This window comes from Polypterus senegalus, chromosome 18, assembly GCF_016835505.1.
Source record: "Polypterus senegalus isolate Bchr_013 chromosome 18, ASM1683550v1, whole genome shotgun sequence".
NCBI lineage: Eukaryota > Metazoa > Chordata > Cladistia > Polypteriformes > Polypteridae > Polypterus > Polypterus senegalus.
In genome coordinates, this window is record NC_053171.1 from 8,527,261 (window position 1) to 8,555,039 (window position 27,779).

Here is a 27,779-nt window from a genome sequence, read left to right on the forward strand (position 1 = left end):
GCTGTCACAGAATAATAGAGCTGGGGGGGTGGCTAGCCATAATGTAGTGTTTGGAGGGGGGGCACTCTATCAATCAGTGTGAAGCCCACCCCGCATTACAGTGGTGTACTAAGTGGGCCAGTCACCCAAAAAGGCGCTATACAGAATGTAACAGCAGTTGCTATGGTAGCTTCAGAAGAGAGGGAGAGAGAGAGATGGGGGGGGGGGGGGGGGTTGGCACGATCAGCTGTGTAGTTAAGGTGCTTTAAAGGAGAAGAAAAACAGTCAAAACACAGACGGGGGGCTCAACGTGTAGGCGAGGGGCTGCACCTAAACACACAGTCTTGTGACAGCTTTGTCTTTATTCGTTGTGTGACATTATGGGATGAATAAATAAACATACGCTGAATTTGAACACATATTAGAAAAGATCAAGGTGCTGTCACCCACTTGGTGATGTCTGCCCGGCCGAAAGACAGCAGCTGATAGCAGCGTCACCCGCGGGGTCACACACACCCCTCAGGGTCACATCGAGGTCACCGCGCCATGCTGAAAGGTAATTGAACATTTGGAGAAGCACCTGTCCCAAGTGTCACCTCAATGAATTAGAGCGTGGCACCACATGGTGCAGGAAGTGGAGGGGGGTCATCATCGGCTGGCTATTCCCATGTGAGGAGGCCCCTCTCCTTCTTCTTCAAGCCACAGGGCCTGCTTGTAGTCCAAGACGGCGAGCTCGGTCAAGCCAAGGTGACCTCTGACGTCGGCCCGGAGTTTATACAGCAGGGCGTCATCAGGCTGCAGGACGAGTGCTGGAGAAGACAAAGAGACGACATGCCGTCCATTAGGGTCACATCTAGGAGTCTGCTTAGGGTCAGAAGAATACAAAATAAAAAACAAAACACGCACAGCAAGAGCCAATGAGTGAGGCTCAAGAGCAAGTCAGGTCAGGTTGGGGGGCATGCACTGGCACAGCACGTGACCGCACCCACCTCATGATGAAACAGCTCAGGATGCCAGTTGGCAACCCCTCAGTCCAGCCCCACCCCCCCAGAAATGACCCTCTATCTGCCGCAGCGAGGTGTTACGTGGGCGTCCCCTTGGCTTGGTCCTCAACAATGAGCTGGGTCACCCTCGGGTAATCGCGCCACATGGCCGTAGTGCCGTAACTGACGCTCCCTCACAATGCAGGTCATGTGCCTCATTCAGGACTCTGTGAGCAACACAAAGTCACACCAATGGGACCCAAGGATTCTCTGAAGAGACAAACGTGAAGGAGTCCAGTCTTCATCTCAGGTCACTGGATGGCATCCAAGAAAGCACCAGGACTCTAAAGGCTTGGACCTTCGTCCTTTTGCTGAGATATCAGAAGCGCCATACACCCTGTTATGGTGACCTCATGACCCCCCATGTTCTCCCAATCCAGCTACTGAATTCTTTGGAGGAGCCACCAGAGTCACATGAATGTCACTGCCGAGGTAAGTAAACCTCTCGACAGGGTCGACACTCAGACAGACACACCGCTGATGGCTGTGCCCAAGAGGTCATTAAAGGTCTGGATGTTTGGTTTTTATCAGGACCCTCGCAAGCCCAGACACTCAGACCCCTCACTCAGTCTCTCGAGACCCCCGATCAGAGCCTCCATTGAAGATCACAGCATCATCAACAAAGTCAAGATCAGTGAATCTTTCTTCACCAACAGATGCCCCCCAGTCACTGGACCCCACCACCCTGCCCAACACCCAGTCCATGCACGCATTGAACAGAGTGGGAGCAGAAGAGACCCCTGACGGACCCCAGAATCAACTGGGAAAAACACAGAGGGTCTGCCTCCACTCTGTGCAGCACTCACAGTACGAGTGTACAGGTCGGCCATGACATCCAGCAACTTTGAGGGCATCCCACAGGGCGCTATAGTAAACGTTCATAAATGCTCCCTATGGGATTTGCAGTTCAGATGGCTGGAAGGAGCCGTACCTCCAGTCCAGGTCTGGTCAGTGGAGCATTTATAGTGAGAACAAGTAGGGGGCGCCATATCGACAAGTCCACTCCTGAATTTACTGTGAGATTTGCCATAGCGACAGTTCAGGTCGGATCAATGGACAGTTTATCATCAGAGAAGCTAGATAGGGGGCGCTCCAGTGCATCAACAGTTCAGGTCTGAACAAAAGAGGAGCTGCTGTGAGATTTGTTAGGGGGCGCTGAGTCGACAATTCAGATCTGATCAGCAGAGAAATGTCCAGTAAAGAAGCTGGAACATTCCAGATGAGAGCAGGCCATTCAGCCCAACAAAGCTCGCCAGTCATGTCCAATTAATTATTTTAAAATTACATCAAGTCGAGTTTTGAAAGTCGCTAAAGTCTTACTGTCTACCACACCACTTGGTCGCTTATTCCAAGTGTCTGTCGTTCTTTGCGTAAATAAAAACTTCCTAATGTTTGTGCGAAATTTACCCTTCACCAAGTTAGGAGGAGAAGTTACCAGTAAAGAAGCTAGGGGGCGCTGTATTGACAATTTAGGGGTGATAGCGAGAGAGGTTAGAGAGCACTTAGCTCCATAAGTCTCCATATTGTATATGCAGTTAGAGTAGCTGGAAGGCGCTACATCAACATTTTACCGTGGGACGCTATATTAACATTTCAGCAGTGGTTCATGCAGCATTGAGCAGTTAGTGGGCACTGTATCTACAGCTGGCTAATAGAGGGTTTACTCTGAGAGAAGACCTGGGACGCTATATTAACAGTCTGGGTGTGATCAATAGAGAATTTACCTTGAGAGACGTTGGGAGCACATTATCAAAAGTTCAGAACTTATCAATAGAGGATTTCCAGTGAGAGAAGTTAGGGGGCGCTATACTATTAATCAACAGTTCTGAAGCGTTCCATACAGCATTTCCAGTGGGAAAAGTTAGGGGGCGCTATAACAACAGTTTGGAAGGAAAAGATTGGGGCTATCAGTTCAGGCCTGACTGATAGAGAATCTACACTAAGAGGAGTTAGGGGGCGCTATATAAACTGTTTAGCGGTGCCCCATACAGTGTCATCCGTCAGAATAGCTGGGGTGGGCTATACCATCAGTTCTAGCCTGGTCAATAGAGAGGGCATTTACAGTGGCAGCAGTTAGGGGGACGTCATATCAGTAATGAAGAAAAAGACTTCCAGTGACAGGTGTTAGGGAGCACCATAGCATCAGTTCAGTCCTATTTGATAGAACATTTACAGTATTAAAAGTTAGGGGGCGCTATAACAAGAGTTTGGAAGGAAAAGATTGGGGCTATCAGTTCAGGCCCGATTGATAGAAAATCTACACTAAGAGGAGTTAGGGGGCGCTATATAAACTGTTAAGCGGTGCTCCATACAGCGTTGACAGTTAGAGTAAATATATAATGACAGTACTTAGGGGCGTGCCATATCTGTAGTAAAGAAGAAGACTGTCAGTGACAGGAGCACCACAGCATCAGTTCAGTCCTCTTCAATAGAGCATTTACAGTATTAAAAGTTAGGGGGCGCTATATGAACATTTCAAGAAAGAGGCTTTGAAAAGCGTTCTCTTCTATCTCCAGCTCAGGCCTGGCCAACAGTGCAGTTACAGCAGGAGGAGTTAGGGGGCGCTACATCATCAGGTCAGGCCTGCTCTATAGACAGGCATTTTACTTTACGCAGCTGAAGCATGTGCCCATACAGTTACAATGCCAATCTGGCAGTGCCATCTTGTGCCACAGTGCTAGGTCGCTGGAAAGGGGTGTGTGGTGCTCCTCTGCGAAAGGACGAGTCCTGGTGCTTCCTGTTTGTGACACATGGGTGACATCCAGTGACCTGAGATGAAGACTGGACTCCTTCATGAGTGTCTCTTCAGAGAATCCTTGGGTGCCGCTGGTGTGACTTTGTGTTGCTCACGGAGTCCCGAATGAGGCACATGACCTGCATTGTGACGGAGTGTCAGTTACAGCAACACGGTCATGTGGTGCGATTACCCGAGGATGATCCTCATCACTGAGGACCCAAGTGGCTGGACCAGGCCAAGAAGACTCCCACATGACACCTGCCTGCGGCAGATAGTGAGGGTCCTTTCCGGAGTGGGGGACCTGACCGTGTATCTGCCTGGGGGGTTGCCAACCAGGATCCCAACGTGCTGTACTAGTGCCTGCCCCCCAATCAGACCTGACCTGACCTGCAGTGTGATAACAGAGTGGGAGTGCCAAGTGGAATGAATGGCTCTGGACTGTCTCCCATGTGACCTCAGTGCAGCCCCGTGAGTGGGCCAGAAACAGGAAGTACAAATAAGAGGAGCCGGATTGAGCTGGGTGGGGTCATCTGCAGTGTCTCCTAGCAACCATCAGATGTCCTCATTTGAACAGAGGTGACCCTCTCAGATGTAACAAAAAAAAAAACTTGTGAAAAATGAGCAGGTCTGGTGGCATATCCAGATTAGGTGACACGGCACACTGACGGCCCCACCTGCTAATGTGCCCAGCGCTACACTAAAATGTACAACAGTAAGGTAACCATGTTTCATCTGTCCTTCTGTTGAACTTCAAGCAGAATTCAGGGCTGCTCTGCTGTGACAAAAGGGTCTGGAGAGTAGCTGGAGAATCCGCCAAGTCAAATGGCACGTGTCGCAATGAAAACCGTCCCCCGCAAATCATACGTGCCCCAGTCCCATGTGTTACACTGGTGACCCGACACCAAAAGGTGGCAACTCGCGACCCAACCAACAGCTCTGGTGTAGAAGCTGCACAACGCCCCCAACCGCACCCCCCCCCACCATTTCTTACCCTGAGAGAGGTCCTGCTCAGCTCGCTTAAATTTTTTTAAAGAAATGTATACATTTGCTCGGTTGAAATAAGCAGGAGCGGAGAACGGGCTGAGCCTCAGTGCTTCTTGGAAATCCTCCATGGCTCCGCAAATATCCCTGAGTAAAGAGCGAGTGATGGCGCGATTCAGGAGGGCACAGTCGTTATAGGGATCGAGATGGACCGCCTTGGTGTAGTACTCACAAGCCTAAGGGAAAGGAAGGAAGGAAGGAAAAAGAAAAAAGAAAATGAGCACCAAAAATTTTACAAATGCCCTCCCAGTGACATCCCCTTTCTTCCATTTTTTAAAAATGAGACCCGGTGGTGGTCTTTTCATTAATACACAAATAAACAAAATTATTAAAGGGTAGAGAAACACGAGGACATCCGCCTGCTCGCATTTCTCCATCTCTGTCATTCCTGTATTCATTATCTCACAGGTTATGGTGTTCTTCCTTGCAGCATCAGCCTCTGCCGTTTGCTTGATGCTCAGCAGATGTCACTACTCTGCTTTGTCTTTTCACCGTGTCACTAAACTTTGATAATCGCCCGAATGCTTTGCTTTCCCCTGCGCTTCTGCAATTCTGGCATCCAGGCCGGGTAAGAATCCCAGTTCAGCTCCGGCCGGGATGCCAGTCCCAGTGTGCCACCCCTCACGGTGCATATTTCTTATAAATACCCAACTCTTGGGCAACTTCCGCTAATTCAGACTTTATTTTTTCCCCTGCATTTCACGTTTCTTTAAAAGTGGGGGCTTTAAAACGTTTGAATCTGATGACTCAAATAAGAAAATCAGTGCCATGTGGGGACCCGGGAAGAGGATTGAGACCGTAATGACAGCAGAGCCACATGCAGACAAGTAACAAGGGCCACTTAACAAAACACGGCCCACCATTTTTATTTCCATTCAAGCATATTTCTCTCACATGAAACAATAACAATGGAACTAAAAATAAAATTCCACACAGTTCAAAGCCCAGCAATTCACATCTGTTTGCTCCATTTGGTTACTCAATCAATAAATCGGCCCTCAGATCGGTCAGGAGGTCTGTGGCACATCACTGCTACTGTGATTCTAAGGTTTCTCCAGTTTCTAATTTAATTTTCCGTTGACCTCTTCATCCCGACATTGTTATGACTTGTATGGTAACGAATGTGCTGTCATACACACTACACCATCAATCACCCCCACCGACCGCCTCAGACACCCACTGCCCTCAGTCTGTCACCAATCAGACGGACTCACTATGAGACACGCAGCCAATGAGGAGTCAGGAAGGAGTGGCCGGGTCTCACCTGCTGAAACTGCCTGCTGTGGAAGTAGAGGTTGGCGGCGTTGAAGTGGGCGAGGGCATTCCGAGGGTTCAGCTGAATGGCCTGCTGGTAGTCCCTCATGGCGCCCACGATGTCACCCATGAACTGGTTGATGACCCCTCGGTTCATCAGCAGCTGATCACGTGCGGCGTCGTACTGTGAATCACAAGAGAAAGCAGATGAATTAGGGAGTGGTGTGCCAAAGTGGGCAAGGTGACCAGCTGATCTCACCCTGAAATGAAGGAGCTTAACACTCTGTAGTGACTCCCCCCCCCACCACCCCCTGAACTCCAATGCCCACCGAACCTGCTGGCCACTGGACTGGACTTGTGTCATCCCAGTGTGGAGTCGACTCCAGCAAGCACCCAGTAACATGAAACTCATGACCCACTCCTTGCCATGCCAGGCCTGTTCCACCACAAAGCCATGATGGTCCCCCCCCCGCCACCATCTCCAAGCCAGTTTTAACAGCGAATGGGCTGTCAGCTTGGTGATCAAAGCGCCCGTCCTCTCCAGTCTGACCAGAAGATTACATGAGCTGCAGGCAGGATGGGGTTAACAGCCAACCCCCCCAATAAACACCACTTTGTATTGTATAGCACCTTTCTACATTACTGCATTAACAGACAAGCAAGTTTACATCAGCATCTTGTATTAATATAGTGCCTTTCTAAATAGCTACAGTGGCAGACCCTTATCTGGCTGGGACGCCCCAAACATGGAAGGACGGGGGAAAGAGGATTTTCAGGATGGTTGCTCCTCTGGGCCAACACAGATCAGCCCCCCTGGCTTCCAGCATGGCCTTGGGTCGTGAGCATAGGAGCTCAACCCTGCTGGGGTTCGTGCCCACCAACCGGACGCTTGCAGGGCCCTAGCGTATGGCAGCACTTCCGCCATAGCCAGAAGAAGGTTGTTGGGCACCCGGAGTCCTTCCAGATGCTCTATAAAAGAAGCCAATCACCGCCACTCAATGGCCTGAGTCGGGAGGAAGAGGATGAAGCCTGTGAGGAGGACTGTGCCTGACTTTGCTACTGTGTTGCTGCCAGCTTGTGTCTCAGCCTGTCTGTGTTGGGGTCAGAGTGGCTGTACGCACCCCGGGCTTCACACTACAAAGCTAAGGAAACAAAAAATGTCCGCTTTGTATTATATAGTGCCTTTCTGTATCGCTGCAGGCAGGACGGAGTTAACAGCCCAGCAAACACACAGCACTTTCTACTGTGAGCCGCTTGCTGAGTAACTTCACAAACCCCAGAGGCAGAGCACAATTGTTTCTTTGTCCAGTTGGTGGTCCAGAGGTTAGCACTGCTGAAGACCCCCAGACTCGGGTTCAAATGTTCTTGCCGGGTCGGTGCCTGTATGGAGTTTTCATGTTCTCCCCGTGTCCACATTTTTAACAGTCAAACTCCAGAGACATGCATGTGAATTTAACCAGAGCCGTTAAAGTGGTCTGCAAAACATGGACAAGTGAACAGTCCAGGGTGGGTCCGGTGCAGGGTGCTGCCTAAAGTGGACCGAACCAGAAAATGTGGGTTATGCTGTTGAACACGTCAGCCATTGGGGGCCACTGGGGGCCTGATTTCCCACTCACTGAGGGTCCAGTCTCAGGTGGTGGGTCATCTTTCAGTCATAAAAGGACAGGTTGCCCCCTAGTGACCCCCATCTAACACTGCAGCCTGTGAGCTGCCTACCCGTATGCATATTTTGCAGACCCTTCATATTTCTTGGTGAAAGACCCTAATTGTGCTTTGTCTTGGGTGGGATGGTGAGTTCTGTAAGAAAGAGCGGAAGTCTTCCTTTTACACTCCTCCCCCCATATACAGGACAGCCCCTTACTGCCCCTCAGTGGCTTACCACCGCAGTCCCCCCGACCCATCTACAGTGAGCAGCAGGGGACGCTTCTGAGCACCTACCTTTAGGGCTGTGGTGATGTCCAGGAATGCAGCATAGGTGTCACCCATTTGAAGGTTCACGATGGCTCTCCCCTCGTAAGCTGCAGAGCAGGTGGGCTCCAAGTCCGCAGCAATGGTGAACTGCTGCCAGGCCTTCTGGAACTTTCCACAAACCTTACAAAGACAGCAATAGTCTGGTCAGTGTGATGTGTCCATGGCAGGGCGGGGCCGTTCAAAAGTCTTAAATAGGTTTTGTCATTAAGAGCTCCCTCTTGTGGAATTATTGAGTAAAAGCAAAGGAATGTAACCTGTTGCAATGCGTTCTAAGCAGAGGTGCTGGGGGAACGGCCATTACTTGATGGACCAAAAGGGACAGGAAACTGTCACAAATGTCACAACAGCAACCCATATACACTGACACAGTCCGGAGAGGAGACTCAGGGAGGGGCACAAAATGAGCCATAGATGCCCCTAGTGACTGTTGCCTAGCAACAATACACACTGCCTTCAAGGCCCCCCACCACCAACCATAAACTGGAAGAGAAAAGGGATACCACTTAGTGGTCCTAAAAGCCCCAAAGCCGGAGGTGTGGCCATTGGAAGTGGGATCATGACTGTCATTAGTCGTATCGAAGGTGTAGAAGGACACTTTATGGTGACAATCGAAAGGGACAGACTAGCCACACCCATCCAATTTGAAATCTGACACCCAATTGCATGTCACATGTTATGATTTGATGTCTGATGTCGTGGTCTGGTTTACACACACACACACACACACACACACCCTGAACCCAAGAAAACAAAACAGGCTCCGCCTCCCGTGACCCAAACCAGCTAGAAGCGGATTTAGGAAGTCAGTCAGTCAGCTCATCTAGTGACTCTTGAGTTGGAATTAGGAGTTCACCAAAATACATAAATGACAAGCAGGGGGTCTCTCCCCTTCATACCGCCCCTGGTGGATCTCCATAGGCCTCAAAAAATAATTAAAATGCACAGAATACCATTGGAAAGAGGTCAAATCTCATAATGCAGGGCGCTATAATGCATCCCACGCTCCTTACCTGCAGATTGTAGCCCAGGTTTATTCTCGCTTTGGAACACAACGGATTGAGGTGCAGGGCCCGAAGAAAATCCTTCCGAGCCGCCTTGGTCGCCTCCTGGTGGCCAAAGTCCATGTATACATTGCCACGTCCCACGTAGGCATCGAGAAAGAAACGATCTCGGCGGAGCGCTTGGCAGAAGGCCTTGACTGCCTCCTCCAGAGCCCCAATCCTGAAGATGGGGACAGAGAGACAGTGTCAGGTCTCAAAGCTTCTCTCCCACCTCCTCGTGACCCAGGATGCCATTTAGGACAACTGGGTCAAAGGCAACTGGCAGCAATGACTATCAAAACAGCGTTGTGCTCTCCTAAAGGCACTATATACAGTCACAGCTAGCTGATCAAACTGGTGAGGTCAGCAAGTAAAGCAGAAGCCTGTAGAAAGTGACCAAAACAGCCGCCATGACTCGCCCACCCACATCTAATTAACAACAAGGCTCAGGACTTTATACCCCTCAATCGCCGGTTCAACCCTCGGTGTGTCCCTGAGCAGATCACGTAATTTGCCTGTGCTCTATAATTGAAAATGCAGAGTGGGGCAGGAAGGGGTTAACAGCCAAGCAAACATACACTGATATTTAGTATTATATAGCGCCTTTTAACATTACTGCAGTCAGGATGGGGTTAACAGCTGAGCTAACACACAAACATACTTTGCCTTATATAGCGCCTTTGGAAACTGCTGCAGGCAGAGTGGGGCTAACAACCAAGTAACATCCACCAGTAATTTGCATTATATGCTGCCTTTCTGCAGAGAGAATGGAATGAACAGCCACAGCAACACACATTAACACTTTGTCTTATATAGCGCCTTTCTTCCTTCCTTCAAACAGAACAGGATTAACAGCCAAGCAGCATCCACCAACAACTTTTGCTATATAGCGCCTTTTTACATTGCGGCTGTCAGCATGGGGTTAACAACTGAGCAAACACACAAAAATAAGATACTGCAGATTGGGGTTAACAGCCAGGCAACATCCATCAACACTTTGTATTATATAGTGCCTTTTCTCAATACTACAGACAGACAGCTCATTGACATCAAGGCTCTGGACTTTAAACTCCTCGTTCGCCGGTTCAACCCTCAGTGTGTCCCTGAGCAGATCCCATAATGTGCCTGTGCTTTATCTGATATTAATATACAGAGTGGGGCAGGAAAAGGTTAACAGCCAAAGCAAACACACACCAATATTTGCTATTATATAGTGCCTTGTTAAATTGCTGCAGACAGGACAGAGTTAACAGCCTAGCAACAAAGGCCACCATTTTGCATTATATAGTGTCTTTCCACATTGCTGCAGACAGGACAGGGTTAACAGCAAATCAATATACACCAATACTTTGCCTTATATAGCGTCTTTGAAAACTGCTACAAACAGAGTGAGGCTAACAGTCAAGCAAACATACGCCAATAGTTGGCATTTTATAGCGCCTTTCTAAATTGCTGCAGACAGGACAGAGTTAACAGCCAAGCAACAAAGGTTCCAAATTTGCATTATATACTGCCTTTCTACATTTCTGCAGAGAGAATGAAATTAACAGCCACAGCAACACACATCAACTCTTTGTCTTATATAGCGCCTTTCTACATTCCTTCAAACAGAACGGGATTAACAGCCAAGCAGCATCCACCTACAATTTCTATTATATAGTGCCTTTTCTCATTACTACAGACAGACAGCTAATTGACATCAAGTCTCAGGACTTTATACCCCTCAATCGCTGGTTCAACCCTCAGTGTGTCCCTGAGAAGATCCCATAATGTGCCTGTGCTTTATCTGTAATTAAAAATATAAAGTGGGACAGGAAGGGGTTAATAGCCAAACAAACACACACCAATATTTGGTATTATATAGCACATCTCCATGTTGCTACAGACAGGACGGGGTTAACAGCTCAACTAACACACACCAATACTTTGCCTTATATAGCGCCTTTTTACATTGCTGCAGACAGGATGGGGTTAACAGCCAAGCAACACAGGCCCACATTCAGTATTATATAGCGCCTTTCTACATTGCTGTTGTTTCATATTCTTCTAATTATAAAACACCCCAGAAGGGTATTTCAATCTAGAAAGGCACTAAATATAACTGTGGTTGATCCATCAATTTTCTGCCCAGTTCAGGGTCAAGGAGACCCCTCAGCACTGGGTGCAGTGTCCTCAGTTGAGATGAGCAGTCAGAGAGGTCTTTAGCTGTCAATTTATACCTCCATTTTATTTCTCATTCAAGAACGGGGTCTTCATAGACCTTTGTGCAGCCCAGCACCGCCACCTGCTGGACGGCCCCCACAAATGCCAGTCATTTTGCAATCCAAACCTATCATTGTGAAGACACACGTGGTGGAGATCTGAACTCTCTGATGCCCACCACTGGCAGCATTTCTTTCAACGTTGCTGAGGGGGCACAACAGTGCCTTCCTTGAAACTCACTGCATAGCATATATGAGGACGTGAGGTCAGCATGGCCAAGATGGAGTTGCAGTTAATGTGCTGAGATCTGTACCTGTGGCGGCACCTGGAGGATGGGCACCCTAAGTGCCATTCATTTGGCAATCTGAACCTGTCATTGTGAAGACGCACAATGGGTGGAACTCTCCGATGGCCACTGGCAGCAGGTTTTCTTATCACTGCGCTTTGATGGCACAACAGCACCTCATTTTGAAAGGCACTATATGAAATAAGACTGTCACTCTGTACCTGTGGTGACAAACTCCGACGGCATGAAAGATGTTTGCGTCCTCAGGGCTCTGCAGGGCTGCAGCTCTGAAATCCTGCAATGGACAAAGAGATCAGTGAGATCGTGGTGACCACTCAGGCTATGGGCTTCTTGTGCTGTCCACTGCAACCTTTCAGGGTCATATAGCACCTTTCACAGTGAACTCCACTCCAAAAGATGGGAAGCAGCAGGCTCAGAGAAAACTGTAATGTAACATTTGGACTAAAATGAAATCTGAGTGGACAGCAATGGAGGAGGACCAAGTGGACACAAAGGCAAAACTGCCAGCCTTCAATGAATTCATAGTATGTTAAGTGACCCCCAAGGGTTAACTGGTGATTGTGAGGGGCATCATCCACCAGAGGGTACATTCAAGTCATATAGCGCCTTTCATAGCATGGCAGAAGAAACTTCTGGACATCGCCTTCTGTCTCTTTTTCTGTGTGGTAAGCACCGGAGCCATGGCCTGTGAGCCTTTAGTGGACTCATGCAGGGCTCAGACCCTCACTGGCCGCTTTGACGTCCTCCATCGAGTACTCAATGAGCAGGCAAGAAGGATGGCCACCCAGCATTAGGCAGCAAAACTGAACTGGTCAGCTCATGGTGTGAACCAGTAAGTACGAGTCCACACTGGACTGACCAGTAAGTCTGCTGCAGTTTTAATAAATGCAAGGCACTATATTGTACTGCCTGAAAATGTCCCACAGTCACACGGCACATTTGATGGGACAAAAAAAAACTTGGGCTGAATGTTAGACGTGGCGCTTCAAAACAGGTGTAGCAATACCCCCCAACCCATGACTGTTACTGCCCACCTCACCCGTGGTAGACTGGAGATGCCAGAGATGAGTTGCCAGCAATGCTCTACTCACGTGAAGTGCGTTTTCATAGTCGTCAAGAGCCACGTAGAGGAGACCTCGATTAATGAGGACTTTAAGGTCCACTTCCTTACTGCTGCCCAAAAGCAGAACAATTCCGTAGTCCTTTAAAGCCTGAAGACAAAGAGTGGGATCAACGAGAGGGCAGTCAGGGGGGCAGTCAGCAGATACAGCTAAAAAAAAGACTAGCAGGGGGAAAAGAGAGCAGCTGTCCATCTTTTCATCCGTCTGTCTATCTGCCTGCCTCACCGCCCGTCCATCTGTACCACTGCCTGCCTCCCCACCTGTCAGAGCTGAACAGACCTAAGCCACCCAACTGCCCACCCTTCCTAGACATCAGGCTGCTCACCTGTCCATCTCTCTGTCTGCCCACCTGACCCTCCATGTGCCTGCCAAGCTGTCTGCTATTCTACCTGGCAGACTGTCTGCCCACCTCTCTGCCTGTCATTCTATGTATCTGTCCCTTTGTGTCCCCTTGTGTCCCCCTCAATCTGATTGTCCACCTGTCTGTCCGACTGTCCATGTATCTGTCAGCGTTTCTGTCTGTTTCTGCACCTGCCCGTCTGTCTGTCTGTCTAATTCATTGACTGTTTGTCTGTATTTCTACTTGCCCACCCATTTCTCTGTTAGACCCTCACGCCATCTGGTTGTTCACCTACCTGTTCATCTGCCTTTCTGACTGACCGGCCATCGATTTCTCTACCGGTTTATCTGTCCATCTGTCTCTCCAGTTTGCTAGAAGCCAGGGGAGAGAAAGGTCCCAGACCAGATGAATGGGCCAAAGTGGATGGACAGACAGCCCATAGGAAGTGGATGTCTCTGGGGACTCTTCATTCCCCCAGGACACTAGATGGCAGCAGCCCTGGCTTTCAGTACCCAGTCAGAAACCAGTAGGGCATGCTGGGAGATGTAGTCCGGCAGAGCAGCCCTCCTGGGGTCTGTGGGTGCCGCAAAAAGGCGCTGCAGGGATATGTGCATCCTGCTATATTGGACTTCTGTATGACCTGGAAGCACTTCCAACGGGCAGCAGCCCTGGCACTGTAAATTCTCCTGGGTATGCAGTAGAAGGCGAGTCGGAGCTGGGAGGACGGAGAGCAACACTCGACTGGAGGAGGGCAGTGCGGGGGTGAGAAGAAAGGTGATTGTGAAGAGAGAGAACCTGTGCTTTGTGTTTAACTGAGGATTGTGGGATAATAAACCATTCTTTATTTGAACCCGGGACAGCATTCGTGTCTTCGTGTTTGGGGTTTGGGGTTTGGGGCTCGCTGGCACCTCGATTTCCATCACACTATCTAATTGTCTATTTGTCCATAGACATCTCTGTCTGTCTGATTGTCTGTCTGACTGTCCGTCTGTCTTGATGTCCGTCTATTTTTCTACCTGCTGGTCTTTCTTTCAGTGTGCCTGTCTGTCTGTCTGCCTGCCTGTCCAGTTGTCTTCCTGCCAGTTGGTGTGTCTGTCTGTCTGTCTGAATATCGTCTTGACTGCATCCCTGTCTGTTTTTCTCGCTGTTTGTCCATCTGTCTATCCAGTGGTCCACCTCTCTGTCTGTCTGCCTGTCCACCTGTCGTTTTATGTCCCTTCAGTCGCCTGTCTGTCTATTTATGTGTCTGTCTAATTGTCCACATAATCTGTCTGCCCATCTGATTTTCCACCACTCTGTCCCTATGCCCACCTGTCAGTCTGTCCATCTCTCTACCAATCTGCCTGTCAAGTGGTCTTCCTCTCCAACTGATTTTCTGATTGCCCAAATGCCTGTCTGCCTTTCTGTTGTTTTACCAGTCCATCTGTCCATCTACCCAGCTGTCCCACCTGCATGCCTGATGGCACACTTGTCTGGCTGTCCATCTGATTTTCCTCCAGTCTGCCCATCTGTCAGTCTGGCTATCAGGACCCACCTTGTCGTACTCCTCGGTCTGCTGGTAGCACACGCCTCTGTTGTAGTAGGCCAGTGGGCAGGTGCCATCCAGGTGGATCGCGGTGCTCAGGTCATCAATGGCAAACCTGTAGGTCTGACACAAACACAAAGTGGGCACTGAGGCTGCCTGTATGTGGCTGTGCTCCCACGTTACAAAGTCTCCCCATCTCTATTCACATCCCTCCATCATCTACTGCTCATTGTCGCAGGGGCAGCAGTCAAAGCTAAGATGCCCAGGTGCCCCTTCTCTGTGCCACCTCCTCCAGCTGCTCTGCTGGGATACCTAGGTGTTCCCAGGCCACCTGAGACATATAATCTCTCCAGTGTGTCTGAGGTCTGCCCCGAGGTCTCCTCCAGTGCCCGAAATACCTCAGCTGGCTCCCTTTGATGTGGAGGAACAGCGGCACTACTTGAAGCTTCTCCTGAATGTCTGAGCTCCTAACCCGATCTCTATGACTGAACTCTGACACACCCTGTGAAGGAAGCTCATTTCCGCCATTTGTATTTGTAATCAAGTTCATTCAGTCACCCCCCTCCCAAAGCTTGTGGGCAGAGGTGAGGTTGGGCTGGGTGGTACATAAACTGATTGGCAAGCCTTTATGCTCAGCATTCCCTCTTCGCCATAACTGACCAGTACAAAATCACATGACTGAGGACGCCGCTCCGAACCGCCACCTGATCCCACGCTGCCTTCTTCCTTCAATTGTGAAAGAGACCCCCGAGACACTAGCACTCCATCGCCTGAGGTAGCACCTCCTCCCCAACCTATAAAGGGCACTCCACCCTCTTCCTGCCGAGAACCATGAGGTGCCAATCTTCATCCCACCTGCTTCACATTCAGCGCAGCGCACACCTGAAGTCACCACCTTATGAAGCCATCAAGACCCCCTCATTTGCTAAATAAATGCGATCCTGAGGTCATCACGCTGGAACTCCTCTCCCCATAAAGTTTATGGATAGGATCGGGGAACAAGGGAAGCCCTGGGGGGCTCCCACATCTACCAGGAAAAAATCTGACTTACTGCCAGTAATGCGAACCAAGCTCTCGTTTCGGTTGTAAAGGGTCCAAATAGCCCACCGCAGCGGGACCAGTACCCCCCACACAGGACACCCTGAGGGATAGATACAGCTGGATTCCTTTTCCAAGTCCATACAACACACGTGGAATGGTTGCATATAATCCCATGAAACCTCCAGAATTCTCATGAGGGTAGAGAGCTGGTCAAGTGCTCCGCAACTGGGGAGAAGTCCACAATATTTGTCCAGAATCTGAGTTTCGCGCTCCTTTCTAGCTGCCCTGGCGTGGACCTTCCCAGGGATGCCTAGCAGTGTGATCCCCCTGAAGTTGGTGCGCACCATCCAGTCCACACACCTGCCCACCACCTCTCTCCCTGGTGAACCCCAGAGTGACACAGAGTCTAAACCTTATCCAGGAATTGGGTTCCAGAGCCCACGCTGGATGTTGTGGTGGATGGTGCCATCTGACCTCCAACACCTGCTCAGGCTCCTTCCCGTGCCCAGCGAGCTCCATCAGCTCTTTTACTCTCTTGAGGGTCCATGACAGTATGCCATCCAGCCTCCATGGGATTTATGGACCTGGGAATGGCATTCAACTGCATTCCTCGGGGTGCCCTGTTGGAAGGTGCTTTGGGAATATTGGGGTACCAGTTCTACTGTGATGGGCTATTCAGTCCCTGTATATTCACATTGAGTCAGATTCCTCCATGGCCACCCTTTATGTGTGATCCTGTTCATAATTTTTATGGACAGAACTTTTAAGCACAATGTGGCATACACTTGGCACCGCTGCAACTCTGGGAGCTGGAGTTTGAGTCTCCGCTACAACCCAGGGTGGGCTCCAGGGGGAGGTAATGTTCTGGATGCGCTCCCTCCCCTAGTCATTCCAGTGTGGGGGCATCCCGGCCGGGCAAGGGCCCTAACCATTTGCCACAATAACCAAATAGTGGAAAGGGTCCAGTTTGGTGACCTCAGAATTATTGAATCTCTGCTTTTTTGTTGATGATGGGGTCCTGTTGGCTTCATCGGGTGGTGATGTCCGGGTGCACTGGGGTGGTTTGCAGCCAAGTGTGAAGCGGTCAGGATGAGGATCAGCACCTCCTGGATCTCATCAGGAAAAGGGCACCCTGATTCCACAGATTCACACCGATTTGAGTGTGTGACTAATAGCTAGGGTGCCAGCTGACCACCGGCATTCCCAAAGGCCAACTCTGCTGATGGACGACGGGCGAGGCAGCTTACCTTCATGAAGAACTTGAAGGCCCCCCTGTAGAGGTAGGCACGGACGCTGGCCGGCTGGATGCAGATGGCCTCGTTGCAGTTCAGGATGGCTTTGGAGTATCGTCCTTTGAGACCGTAGAAGATAGCTCGGCTCAGGTAGGCCTGCAGGGTTGGACACACACGGGACAGTCGATTCATCACGCTGCCTCTGTGTTGCACCCGCCCCCACACCCCCTGATCCCACCTGGCAGACTTACCTGGAAGAGGACGGGATTGACAGCCAGTGCCTGGTTGAAGTCCTGAATGCTTTTGGCAGGCTGGAGACGCATTCTGCAGAGCCCACGCTGGTAGAAGGCGTCCGCTAAGTCGGGATTCATCTTCACGGAATTCGTGAAAGCTTCCAGCGCCTGAAAGATGACATTTTACTGACCGGTGAGAGCCGAATGTGACGAGGGGGAAAAAAAACAAATTAATGGAAGCTTTTAGTGGTCTCTGCAACCTTTCAGCCAGACCCCCATGCAGTGGGCAGTACCTCGGGCAGGTGTGCCAGTGCCTTATGGCACAGGCCAATGAGGTAGAATATTTCCGCAGCTTCGGGCACAGCTGGCAGGAGCTTGGCGTTCACACTCAGCGTCTTCAGGGATGTCTGAAAGCTTTCCACCGCATCCTGAGAAAACAGGGATCCACAAATGGAGAAAAAAAAAAACACACACACACACCGCCATAGTGATGACCGGTCAGTGCTGACCAGCCATGAAGAGAGTCGAAAGGGCTGTGAAAACACAGAGCAGTTAAACAGTATGAAGACCAAAGAGGAAAATGGGGATACTGGGGGTCTTATTACGTGTATGCAGCAACACCAACAGGGGGCGTCGCTCTTATGAAGGTATGATGAGCGTCAGGGAAGAAATGTGGGCAACATCAAATGTGACGACCTGAAGTGTCTTTTTGGAGGGGTGGGATCTGAGCCTTTGTGACTGTTTTCCTCAGATATAAAAAGACCCATGGGGATATGGGGTGCAAAGGGGTCAGATGTAGGCAGGGTTGGCTACCATTTCATGTTCACTCTAAACGCAGACCACAGTGACCCTTAACCTTAACTTCCATCCTGACGTCCTGGCACTGGGGACCTGACTAGCAAAGTTATTAAATAAATAGACATCTAGCATCCTGTCTTCTTTATATGCTAAAACCCAGATACCCCACAGTGAGGGGAGAATTACTGAGAATGGGCAGGCTCCACCCACATCTGACCACACCCACATCAGTTTCCACCCCCTCATCTGTCTACAGAGGACTTTTTTTCCCATCCCATATCACAGAATGATGGGTGAGGATTACTAAATGTGGCAGGGGGGTCTGACATCTGACCCTGCCCCTTTAATTCCCCACCCACATCGATCCCACAGGGATGAGGCAATCACTGAATGTGGGTGGGGTCTGACACGTGACTCCACTCATATCAGACCCCTCCCACATCAGTCCATGCTCCCCTTCCCATTTACAATGGAACCCATCCCATGTCTCACAGTGAGGGGTAACGATTAGGGACTATGGGAGGGGTCTGACATCTGACCGTGCCCACCTAATATCTCCCCACATCAGTCCTCACCCTATCCAATATTCTGCAGTGATGAGACAATTACTGAATGTGGGTGGGGTCCGACATGTGACTCCACTCACATCAGACCCCCTCCCACATCAGTCCATGCTCCTCATCCATCTACAGGGGACGCCATTGCATGTCTCATAGTGAGGGGTGACGATTAGTGACTATGGAAGGCGTCTGACATCAGACCGTGCCCACCAAATATCCCCTCATGTTAGTCCTCACCCTATTCCATATTCTGCAGTGATGGGGTGAGAATTTCTAAATGTGGGAGGAGTCTAACATCAGTCCCCACCCAATCTGGCAGTGAGGGGTACGATTTGCTTTATCAATTGTAAAGTACCTTGAATTATACTTTGCATTGCAAGGCGCTATATAAATAAATGCTGTTGTTATTTGGACCCATGAGCTTCCAGCAGACCCCCTCCAGCCCCACCTCAAACCCAACACGACGTCTCTTAAAGACCAACCTTAGAGGAGCAGACTTTGGGGTGTCACCCATTTGGGGCTCTTTACTGCGGTAAGACAACAAGACCCAAACTCAGGTGCTGAGCTGGCTGCCATGTCTGCCCTTCTCCTCCCACTGGGTCACCAGTCAGTCAGTGAGAGGGCAAGATGGGCATCAAGGGCACACACTTAAGAGGTCCTTCTAATACCCACCTGGTATTTCTTGGCCTTCATCTGAGTTTTTCCGAGAAGAACAAACACGGATGCTGTTGGATGGGTCAGCGTGATGGAGGTCAGGCACTCGATGGCCTTCTCGTGGTTTTGCAGGAATGACTGGACGGCCGCTTGCTGCACAGCTGAAGACCCCAACGCTGAGAAAGAGACATTCTGCTTTAGACGGGTGCGACTTGCTGACGACACACACACCCCACTGTTCGAGTGCGTGTCCACTGTTGCCTGTTTATAGCGCCCTCTAGTGGCTGGTGCCATGTTCTTGAGCTATACTGTACACAGTGGTACCCTCGCCTGCTCATCATACTCTTATGTGTATTCAGTGTCCGCCATTGTTCTTGACTTCAGCACCTTCACTGTTTCTTTTCCCAAATTCCTACACGTTTAACCCATATGGAGACTGAATCAAATTACAAACTGCAGAAAAATTGATTGAATGCAACAGCTTTGTTAATGCTGTCCCCTGTTGTTCATTTTTTGAACTTCTAATGTGTTTCTATCCTGCTTCTGTTACAGCAGAAACTTGATGCTCCTCCACATCCTAAATAACAGGGACATGATGGCAGTTTGGCACCTCCTGGCATAAAGTGTTGATGGTGGATTTGAGGACTTTAATGTGAGTGTCAGGTCCTTTGCCAACTGCCCATTTAATGGAAGAAAAGAAGACATCTGAGTTCTTTTTCTGAGGGCAACTAATTGGCGCCGCCTGGTGACAGGATGAAGCCACCATCCAGCCCATCGTGACTGAAACTCAAATAATGGAACGGTTGGACCAGGGAGCCAAAAAGAAATTAGAGAGCATGATGTGCCCCAGTAACACAGCTGCACAGACCCCTGGACTTCTGTCCTGGGTGCTGGCGATATGCCCCCCCACCACCTTACCGTTATTCATTTCTGCTGCATAGTGGATGCAGAAGCGTGCTAGGTCAAACTTCTTCATCTCGCACAAATACTGCCCCCTGAAACAAAGAAGACAGACCCCTGTGAGAGACAGACTGACCAACCAACCCTGGTGACACCGAGATGCCACCTTCTCTTATGATTGCCTGCCATCGCCACAAAGTCCCCTATAGTTTTCAAACTGAACAAGCCAGCCTGCCTCAAGGTAGGAACTGTGGCCCTCTAGTGGTGAAAGTGTGTAAGACTGCAGGTTCTGTCCCTGCCACCCTCTCATTAATTTATTTATTTGCTGATGCTATCATCCAAAGCCATTTATGACAACTGAGACCCAATTGTTCCAACTGCAGCACAGGCAGGTGAAGCGACTTGCTAAGGGTCACACAATCCACACCCTCAGGGTTTGAAGTCCTATTCCTTACGCACTGTGCCAGAAGGGATGCATCAAGAACCATATTGCACCTGTGAAGCACCTGGGAATGGTACGCACTATGAAAGGCGTTATATACTGGGATCAGTCTCCCGCATTAAGTTGTTGTATGACCCTCAGTAAGTTTTACCACCCTAAAGCACATGACCATTACTGGCACTTTGTGACCCAGGAGTTGGGACAGATGGACAACATGGAAATGACAAACTGCACCTGTGAATTGTGCCCAAAATGAAAGGTGCTATATGCTAACTTAGTCATCATTCCTGACTTATCTGTGACCCTCCATGAGTGTCACCACACAGAAGCACAGACACTGTCACTTTGTGACCCAGGAGTGGCGATAGGCGGACAAAGTGGAGACAGCCAAACTGTTCTTGTGAAGCACCTGGGGATGGTGCCCACTATGAAAGGCGCTATACACCGGCTCAGTTAAAATCCTTGGCTTATTGTGTGACCCTCATTGAGTCTCGTCATCTGACAGCAAACACAACATTTACTGCCGCTTTGTGACCCAGGGGTAGGGACAGATGTACAAATGGGCAAACTCCACCTGTGCCCAAAACCAAAAGGCGCTATACACTGGCTCAGTCTCCAGCCTCTGATGAAGTAGGGACAGATGGCCAGCTGCCTGCCTTGGTCCCCAGTGCCCTTCTTAAAGTTACTCTGTGGCCACCGACGTCACGGAGGTGAAAGCACAGACACAGCCTACCTCATGAGGTACAGGTGCTGCAGGTCAGGCTGCAGGTGGATGGCATGAGATAAGTCCTTCAGCGCCCTCTGTAGGTCGTGCACCTGTGTGTTCAAACATATAGGAGACACATTAATCATGCTGCGGTGTGCCCTGGACAATAAAGAGGTGCGACCAGGTGATGCACAATTACATACTCCCAGTTAAATGCCACTTGATCAGGGATGGGGTGGGTGCTGTGCCAACATGACCCTACCAGCCTCTACAAAGGCTGAAAATGGGCCATTACTAGATAGTGGCAGGCAGGAGTGGGGCACACATTTACAGGGATGGCCTGACTGAGGGGTAGCCGTCACAGCATGGGGCACTTCATTCAAAAACAGAAGGTTCAGAATGGGGGCTTAAAGGGTCTACACCCACACACAATGCCTTTCCACTTATATCTGTCCTGTGCCACTAGAGGGCACACCACACCTTAAGAGATCCCTATGCTGCCAAGTAGACTCTCATTAAAAGATGGAGACTGCTGCCTGGCAGACCAGTCCTTCTGGGCAGGTCACCTGTACCTTCACATTCCACTACATACATTTTCCTCTTTGGGGGTCTCTACTTTCTAAGGACTGGATAGCACAGACACCCTAACCCCAGTAGTAAGATGGCCACAGTCGCATCCTCAGCATTACTCTGAGGTGCAATGGCTGTCATCATGGCACTTTCAGTATTACTGGACCTCTGGCATGAGATACCAAGTGGGTCGTTCTTTGGATGCCCAAGCTGAGGGACCAAACATGATGTATGGAAGCACATAAAAGTAATCCTCGAGCTAGTTCAGCACAGACAGTAGGGGGTGCTGCTGCTGCTCTGCGGGGCCATGGCTGGTCTGGACTGTTATGCTCTCTTATATTTCTTGCCCTCATTATGTTGAGCCAAAAGGGGCGGGGCCTTCTGACACTGCAGCCTTGGGACCGCCCCCAGGCCTATATAAGCCTATGACATGGACGTCCACTTGTGTTTCTTTGCCATTCCCTTGTTTTTAAGTACTTTCGAGATTTTCTGGTTTTGGAACACCGATTACCTATTTGGGGTAATCATCTCGATTCCCTCTTCTTGTTTTTTTTTAGTTACTTCTATAATAAATTCTATACAAATATTAAGGATCTCCAGAATTGGCACTCCAGTCACCATAAAAAAACCTCACACTGTTCCACGTCATCTGAACTAGTGTGGTGCTGAGGTATCACCTGTTACATGGCTGCACTCGGGTCCTCAACTGGATCCTGAGTTGGTTTGTCATGTGGCGGGTGCGGCAATGCACTGTATCAATGCCCGCTCCTAACCTCTCTCTCTATTTTGGTATTCGGGGCCAGGGGTTTCATGGTTCTCCTCTCCCTTTGATTTTCAGAGTTGCCTTTGTTTTGCAAGTGCAGGCTGTGAAGCCTGGTTCTCGATTTGGGGGGTCTGGCCACTTTGTGTCTCTAGGTGTCATTGAAGCCTCACGTTGAAGCACACACCCCCAAAACACCTTTTTTATCATAACATGGACATTACAGGAACACTTACTTTGTGATATGCTTGAGCGCGGCAGATGTAGGCTCTGGTGTACGTAGGCTCGACCTTCAGGGCGTCCGAGAATCGGCGAATCGCTTCGTAATAATGTTCCATTTTCAGCAAGTAGACGAGTCCCAAGTTGACGTGAGCCACGGCGACACTCCTGCACTCAGGAAAATGAAAACGTGAGGGGAAGGCAGAGGTATCTGTCCATCTGCTGGCCAGGAGTCCAAAACAGGGACAGCTGAAACATCCACCATCCAAGTCGGTGGCACACCTCTCAAAACGACTGATGAAGGGGAGCAAGCAGCATGGGTAGAAAAGATGGCATGGGAGCCCAAACCTTGGCTCTGAAATGGTGCCATGTGTCAGGTTTATCATCAAAGGGCATGTGAAAGAGAACCACAGCGCCCCCTATGTCCTCTACGAAGGACTGCTTTTAATGCATCTCTCAGCAGGGGCACCTTGAACTGTCGTCTTACGGACTCACGTCGGTGCCATATAGTGCCTGGAATGGTTGGTGCAGTCCAGCGAAGTTTAGTCAGGAAGACTAAGAACGTCTGGCCAGTGCCTTACAAAGGCCATCTTGAACATCAGCCGGGAGCTGACAAGCCTTTAGAATGAGATTGAAGGGCCATGGAGCCATCAGCAACAACATATGGAGCGAGGAAACGCTAAGGTGCCAACCTACAGGAAGTCTTTAAAAAGAAGATGCGGGTGGACATTACTGAAGAACAATCCTCATTGGCTGGCCATTCTACAAGAACTGCTTCAGTGGTCAGCCACTCTAGGAGGACAGCCAGCACCCAGAAGCTGCCCTTGGCGGTCGCCGATTATAGAAGAGTGGCCCTCAGGGGGTGGTCAACACAGTGGAGGGACCCCTCAGTGGATGACATATATAAATATGGCCAATACAGAGGGGCACTTTACTAGACAGCCAATACAGATGAGTCACCTGTCATTGATGGCCAGTCACAGTTGGTGGCAAAATGTTATACAAGATGGTCAATACAGTTGGGTGGGCAGTTGACACAGAGGGGCACTTGATGGAAAGCCAGTACAGAAGAGCCACCCTTACTGGAATAGCCATTTTAGAAAAGCCACCTTTGGTGAACAGCTAAAATGGTGGAGCTTCCCTGAGTGGACAGTCATTTTTTTTAAACAGTGGATGACTGGCACAGCGGGGCATTAGATTGTTGGCCAATACAGAATAGCCACCCTTGCTGTAAAGCCAATACAAAGAAGTCTGTTCCGGTTGATGGTCATTTGACAGCCACTCAATGTCTAGACAGTACAAAAGAGCCACCCTTACTGGAATGGCCAATTTAAAAGAGCCAGCCTTGATGGACAGCTAACATGGTGGAGCTGCCCATAGTGGACAGCCATTGAGTGTGTCTGTGCCATTATGCAAGCCAATAGAGGTGAGACAATCTGGGTGGACAGCCAATACAGAGAAGCGCCACCCTTGTTGGACAGTTGATATGGTGGTCCCTCAGTGGATGACCCATACAGAGCAGCCATCGATTGTTGGCAAATACTGAAGAGCCTCCTTTGGTGAAGAGCGAAGTCAAAGCAACGTCTTTGAGTTGGTGGTCCTTACAGTGGGGCTGTCCTCAGAACAGCACTCAGTGGACGCAGAGGAGTCATCCTTTTGGACTGGTCATTATAAAAGAGCTGCCTGAATGGACGGCCAATATAGAAGGCCACTTGAGACAATAGAGATGAGTCACCATCAACTGATGATCAGTAAAGAGTAGCCATCCTTGTTGGGCAGCCACGTTAGATGATCAGCCCTCACTGGACGGCCAACAGAGTGGAGCCTCCCTCAGTGGACAGCCATTATAAAACAGCAACACTCAATGGATGTAGAACAGTCAACCTTGGTGACCGGTCAGTTGTAAAAAGAGGCAGCCAACATAGACGGGCACTTGGTGGGAAGCCAATAGAGATGAGTCACCCTGAACTGATGGGCAGTACAGAGGCACCACCCTTGGTGGACAGCAATTACAAAAGAGAAGCGCTCAGTGGATATGGAGGAGCTGCCCTTGGCGACTGGCCATTATAAAAGTGCCACCCTCAGTGGATGGCTAATAACAAGGGGCACTCTGTGGGCAGCTGGTACAGGAAAGCCACCCTTTGTGAATGGCCATTTTAGAGAAGCCACCTTTGGTGGACAGCTAATATGGTGGAGCTGCCCTGAGTGGAGGGACATTTTTTTTAAAAGTGGATGACTGGCACAGCAGGGCATTAGATTGTTGGCCAATACAGAAAAGCCAACCCTGCTGTAAAGCCAATACAAAGCAGCCAGCTCAGGTTGATGGTCTAATTCAGATTCAAATGGGCCTCCTTCAGTTGATGGCCGTTAGACAGGAGTCACCCTTGGTGGACTCAACTGCAGTCTTCTGGGCTCACGTCTCCACTTAAGCTGAATGTCAGTGTCAAGGAAAACACAAGAGAGGGGGTCTCAAATGAATAAACCCCCCAAATGTAAAGCAGCTAGTCATGCCTATGTCTACCCGTCTCTATTTACTGAATGCCTCAGTTCTTCTTTTTGTGAATCTCAGTCTTCTGTTTTGGGGGCTTTGAAGTCCATCATTCAAAACATGGCACTCTGTGGGTGGGTGTCATGTGTCAGTGGTGCAGTGAACACTGCCTCAACATGGCACCTGACAGACACCCTGCACCAGCGGGTGTGCTGCTGTTCCCGATGAGGTGGGTTGAAAGTATGGAGCAGCAGATATAAATTGAACCATTGCCCACACAGCCGTTCCCAAAGTGCCCATCTCTTTCTGTGTAAACAGCCGTGAAACTGAGATTAATGTGTAAGGCACTATAAGAAACTAACGGATGAAGTTGCAGTGAATATGAGCAAGATGTAAATCAAATGTCAAGCCCCGCCCACACCTCCAGTGACCCCACCCATGTCATCCCACACCCCGCCAACACTTCGCCCCATATTTATATTTTCTAATCTGCTGCCATGCCATACTATTCCGGCCTTGTTCTAAGGTGATTCATAAAGCTAAGACGATGCGGAAATAATATAATAATAATAACATAAAGAAAAAGATAATAAATATAATATAAAGAAACGCCCAACCTGTCCAGCCTGAGCACATTCTCAAAGTCGCAGATTGCTTGTGCCCACTGCTCCAGCTCGGCATACAGGATACCACGATGTAGGAGGGCACCCAGATTCTCAAAGTTGTCATTGATGAGGACTGCACAAGAAAAGGAACAGGAAGGTGGTCAATGAGGGTCTTCTGTTTAGTTTCTCGATAAAGAAGTGCCAGTCTGCCTACCAGAGATGCTTAGGTCCCGCAGGGCACCATCCGGGTCGCACGTCCTCAAGATACAGCCTCTGTAGTAAAAGGCTGTCCAGTTGTTGGGGTCCAGGTGCACAGCAGCCGAGAGGTCCTCCAGAGCCTGGCAGTAGTGCCCTTGGCTGGCATAGGCTCGTCCTCTGTACGTCCTGCAAATAAAGTGGCAAAACAGAGATTTGAGATGACCGTAATGGACTTCTATTTTATATGGCACCTCCAAGAATGCCATTCCAGGACAGAATCTACGCATTTTGAGGTCACCTTTTGTAAATGGTATTAAGATGGCATTAAGACTCACAGGCACCAGAGCAAAAGCAGTGCCAAGGCTCAATTTATCTGAATTCAAGGACATAAGAGCTCAGTGGTATCAGGCATCAAGGGGCATCAAGGTTTAGTAATGTCACAGCTCGAAAGCACAGCACCTCAATGGCATCAGCACTCAGGTGGATCCAGATGCCATCCAGACTCAAGGGCACCAGGCTCATTGGCAATTGACATCAAGCTCCACAATATCAAGACTGAAGGGCATCAGACCACCGTGGCAAACTATGTTACAGCTCAAGTCACCTGAATTCAAGAACACCTGAGCCCATTGGCATCAGGCATCAAGGCCAGCATGGTTCAAAAGTGCCAGGGCTCAAAAGCACAACATGTTTGAGGGCACCAGCACTTGACAACTCGAGTGGTGCCTGCTTTTATTTTAGTGGCACAGAACTTTGTGCCCACAGAAGGGTTTCAGCCCAAATCCTAGTCATCAGGGCAACAAAGCCAAGCTATACCAGTGCCAATGCCATCTGTAATAATGAAAGCTGCTTGGCCATTATCACATAGTGGAGACCCAGCTGTCTTCCATGCTGGACCTTCTATAGAGCTGGCATCATTACTGTGTGCCCCCCAGGAGTGAAAATGTGCCAGACTGCCCAAACACCCAGCCTGCTCCTCGTTTGGGTGACATTCTGAAATGTCCCAGTGGGTTTTAGGTTTTACTTCTCCTTTCTCTTGATGAGTCGGACAAGATGGGACGATGGCAGAACAGGCCAACCACTCCACGTGGTCCCAGTGCCCACATTTTCTGCTGGGTTCAACCTCTCCCTCTCTCTTCTCTCTCACCTTGCCTGAGAATTCTGGGGCTCGATGTTGATCAGAGCGGAGAAATCCTGAATCGCTGTCATCCAACTGGAATTTTTAAAATGGTGCAAACCGTGGATCATCAAAGCGTCTGTCCTGCGAGGGTTAACTGCAAATGCCTGTAAATAGGAAAGGAGCAAAGGGTCATAGAGGACAATAATGTGCAAAATGTCTGACTGGGGTGCCCCTTAGCGTTTGTAAGCCTAACATGTAAATCTAATAACTAAGAACTGAAAAGAATGGAAAGTTGAGAGACTAAGGCCCCGCCCACTTGATAAGAATAAGAGAGGCGGGGCCTATATCAGACAGGAGCTCGGCATGGGCATTTGATGGCACTGCCATGAGCGCTCACGGGGACAGGGCAAATGTACAGTCCTAGGTGACAAGGCTGCCACTGCTGCTGGAATCAATAGAACCCAAATTGTGCCTGGCAGTCTAATTGGCACTGAGCTGGTAGTCTTATAGCTGAGCCACAGCCCGGGCATCAGCTTCAAGTAAGCCAACATGCAGAGGTCGGGTAGTCCTACTCTCTAATTATGGTGCCATGTCGATGAGCACATACAGGTAAGAAGTTCACTGTACTCAAAAAGATTCCTATAACCCATTATATAGTGCCTTTCACACCTCTATATTATACAGCACCTTTCA

At 49.6% G+C, this 27,779-nt stretch overlaps 1 protein-coding gene across 2 annotated transcripts in view; it reads right to left on the reverse strand.

The window, feature by feature from the left end:
• Nucleotides 1–206: 206 nt before the first annotated feature.
• Nucleotides 207–27,779, reverse strand: part of ttc6 (tetratricopeptide repeat domain 6) — an 87,622-nt gene continuing 60,049 nt past the window's right edge. For both annotated transcript variants that reach the window (XM_039741288.1, XM_039741287.1), the window contains 18 exons: nucleotides 27,114–27,250; nucleotides 25,983–26,152; nucleotides 25,781–25,901; nucleotides 22,693–22,843; nucleotides 21,154–21,236; nucleotides 19,997–20,073; nucleotides 19,097–19,254; nucleotides 17,360–17,494; nucleotides 17,085–17,234; nucleotides 16,849–16,989; nucleotides 14,570–14,683; nucleotides 12,666–12,785; nucleotides 11,775–11,848; nucleotides 9,036–9,246; nucleotides 7,993–8,145; nucleotides 6,065–6,238; nucleotides 4,751–4,976; nucleotides 207–788 (listed from right to left, as the gene is read on the reverse strand). In XM_039741288.1, the coding sequence (XP_039597222.1) occupies nucleotides 628–788; nucleotides 4,751–4,976; nucleotides 6,065–6,238; nucleotides 7,993–8,145; nucleotides 9,036–9,246; nucleotides 11,775–11,848; nucleotides 12,666–12,785; nucleotides 14,570–14,683; nucleotides 16,849–16,989; nucleotides 17,085–17,234; nucleotides 17,360–17,494; nucleotides 19,097–19,254; nucleotides 19,997–20,073; nucleotides 21,154–21,236; nucleotides 22,693–22,843; nucleotides 25,781–25,901; nucleotides 25,983–26,152; nucleotides 27,114–27,250 (2,556 nt within the window). In that variant the 3' untranslated portion in view covers nucleotides 207–627. The remainder of the gene's footprint in view (nucleotides 789–4,750; nucleotides 4,977–6,064; nucleotides 6,239–7,992; nucleotides 8,146–9,035; nucleotides 9,247–11,774; nucleotides 11,849–12,665; nucleotides 12,786–14,569; nucleotides 14,684–16,848; nucleotides 16,990–17,084; nucleotides 17,235–17,359; nucleotides 17,495–19,096; nucleotides 19,255–19,996; nucleotides 20,074–21,153; nucleotides 21,237–22,692; nucleotides 22,844–25,780; nucleotides 25,902–25,982; nucleotides 26,153–27,113; nucleotides 27,251–27,779) is intronic.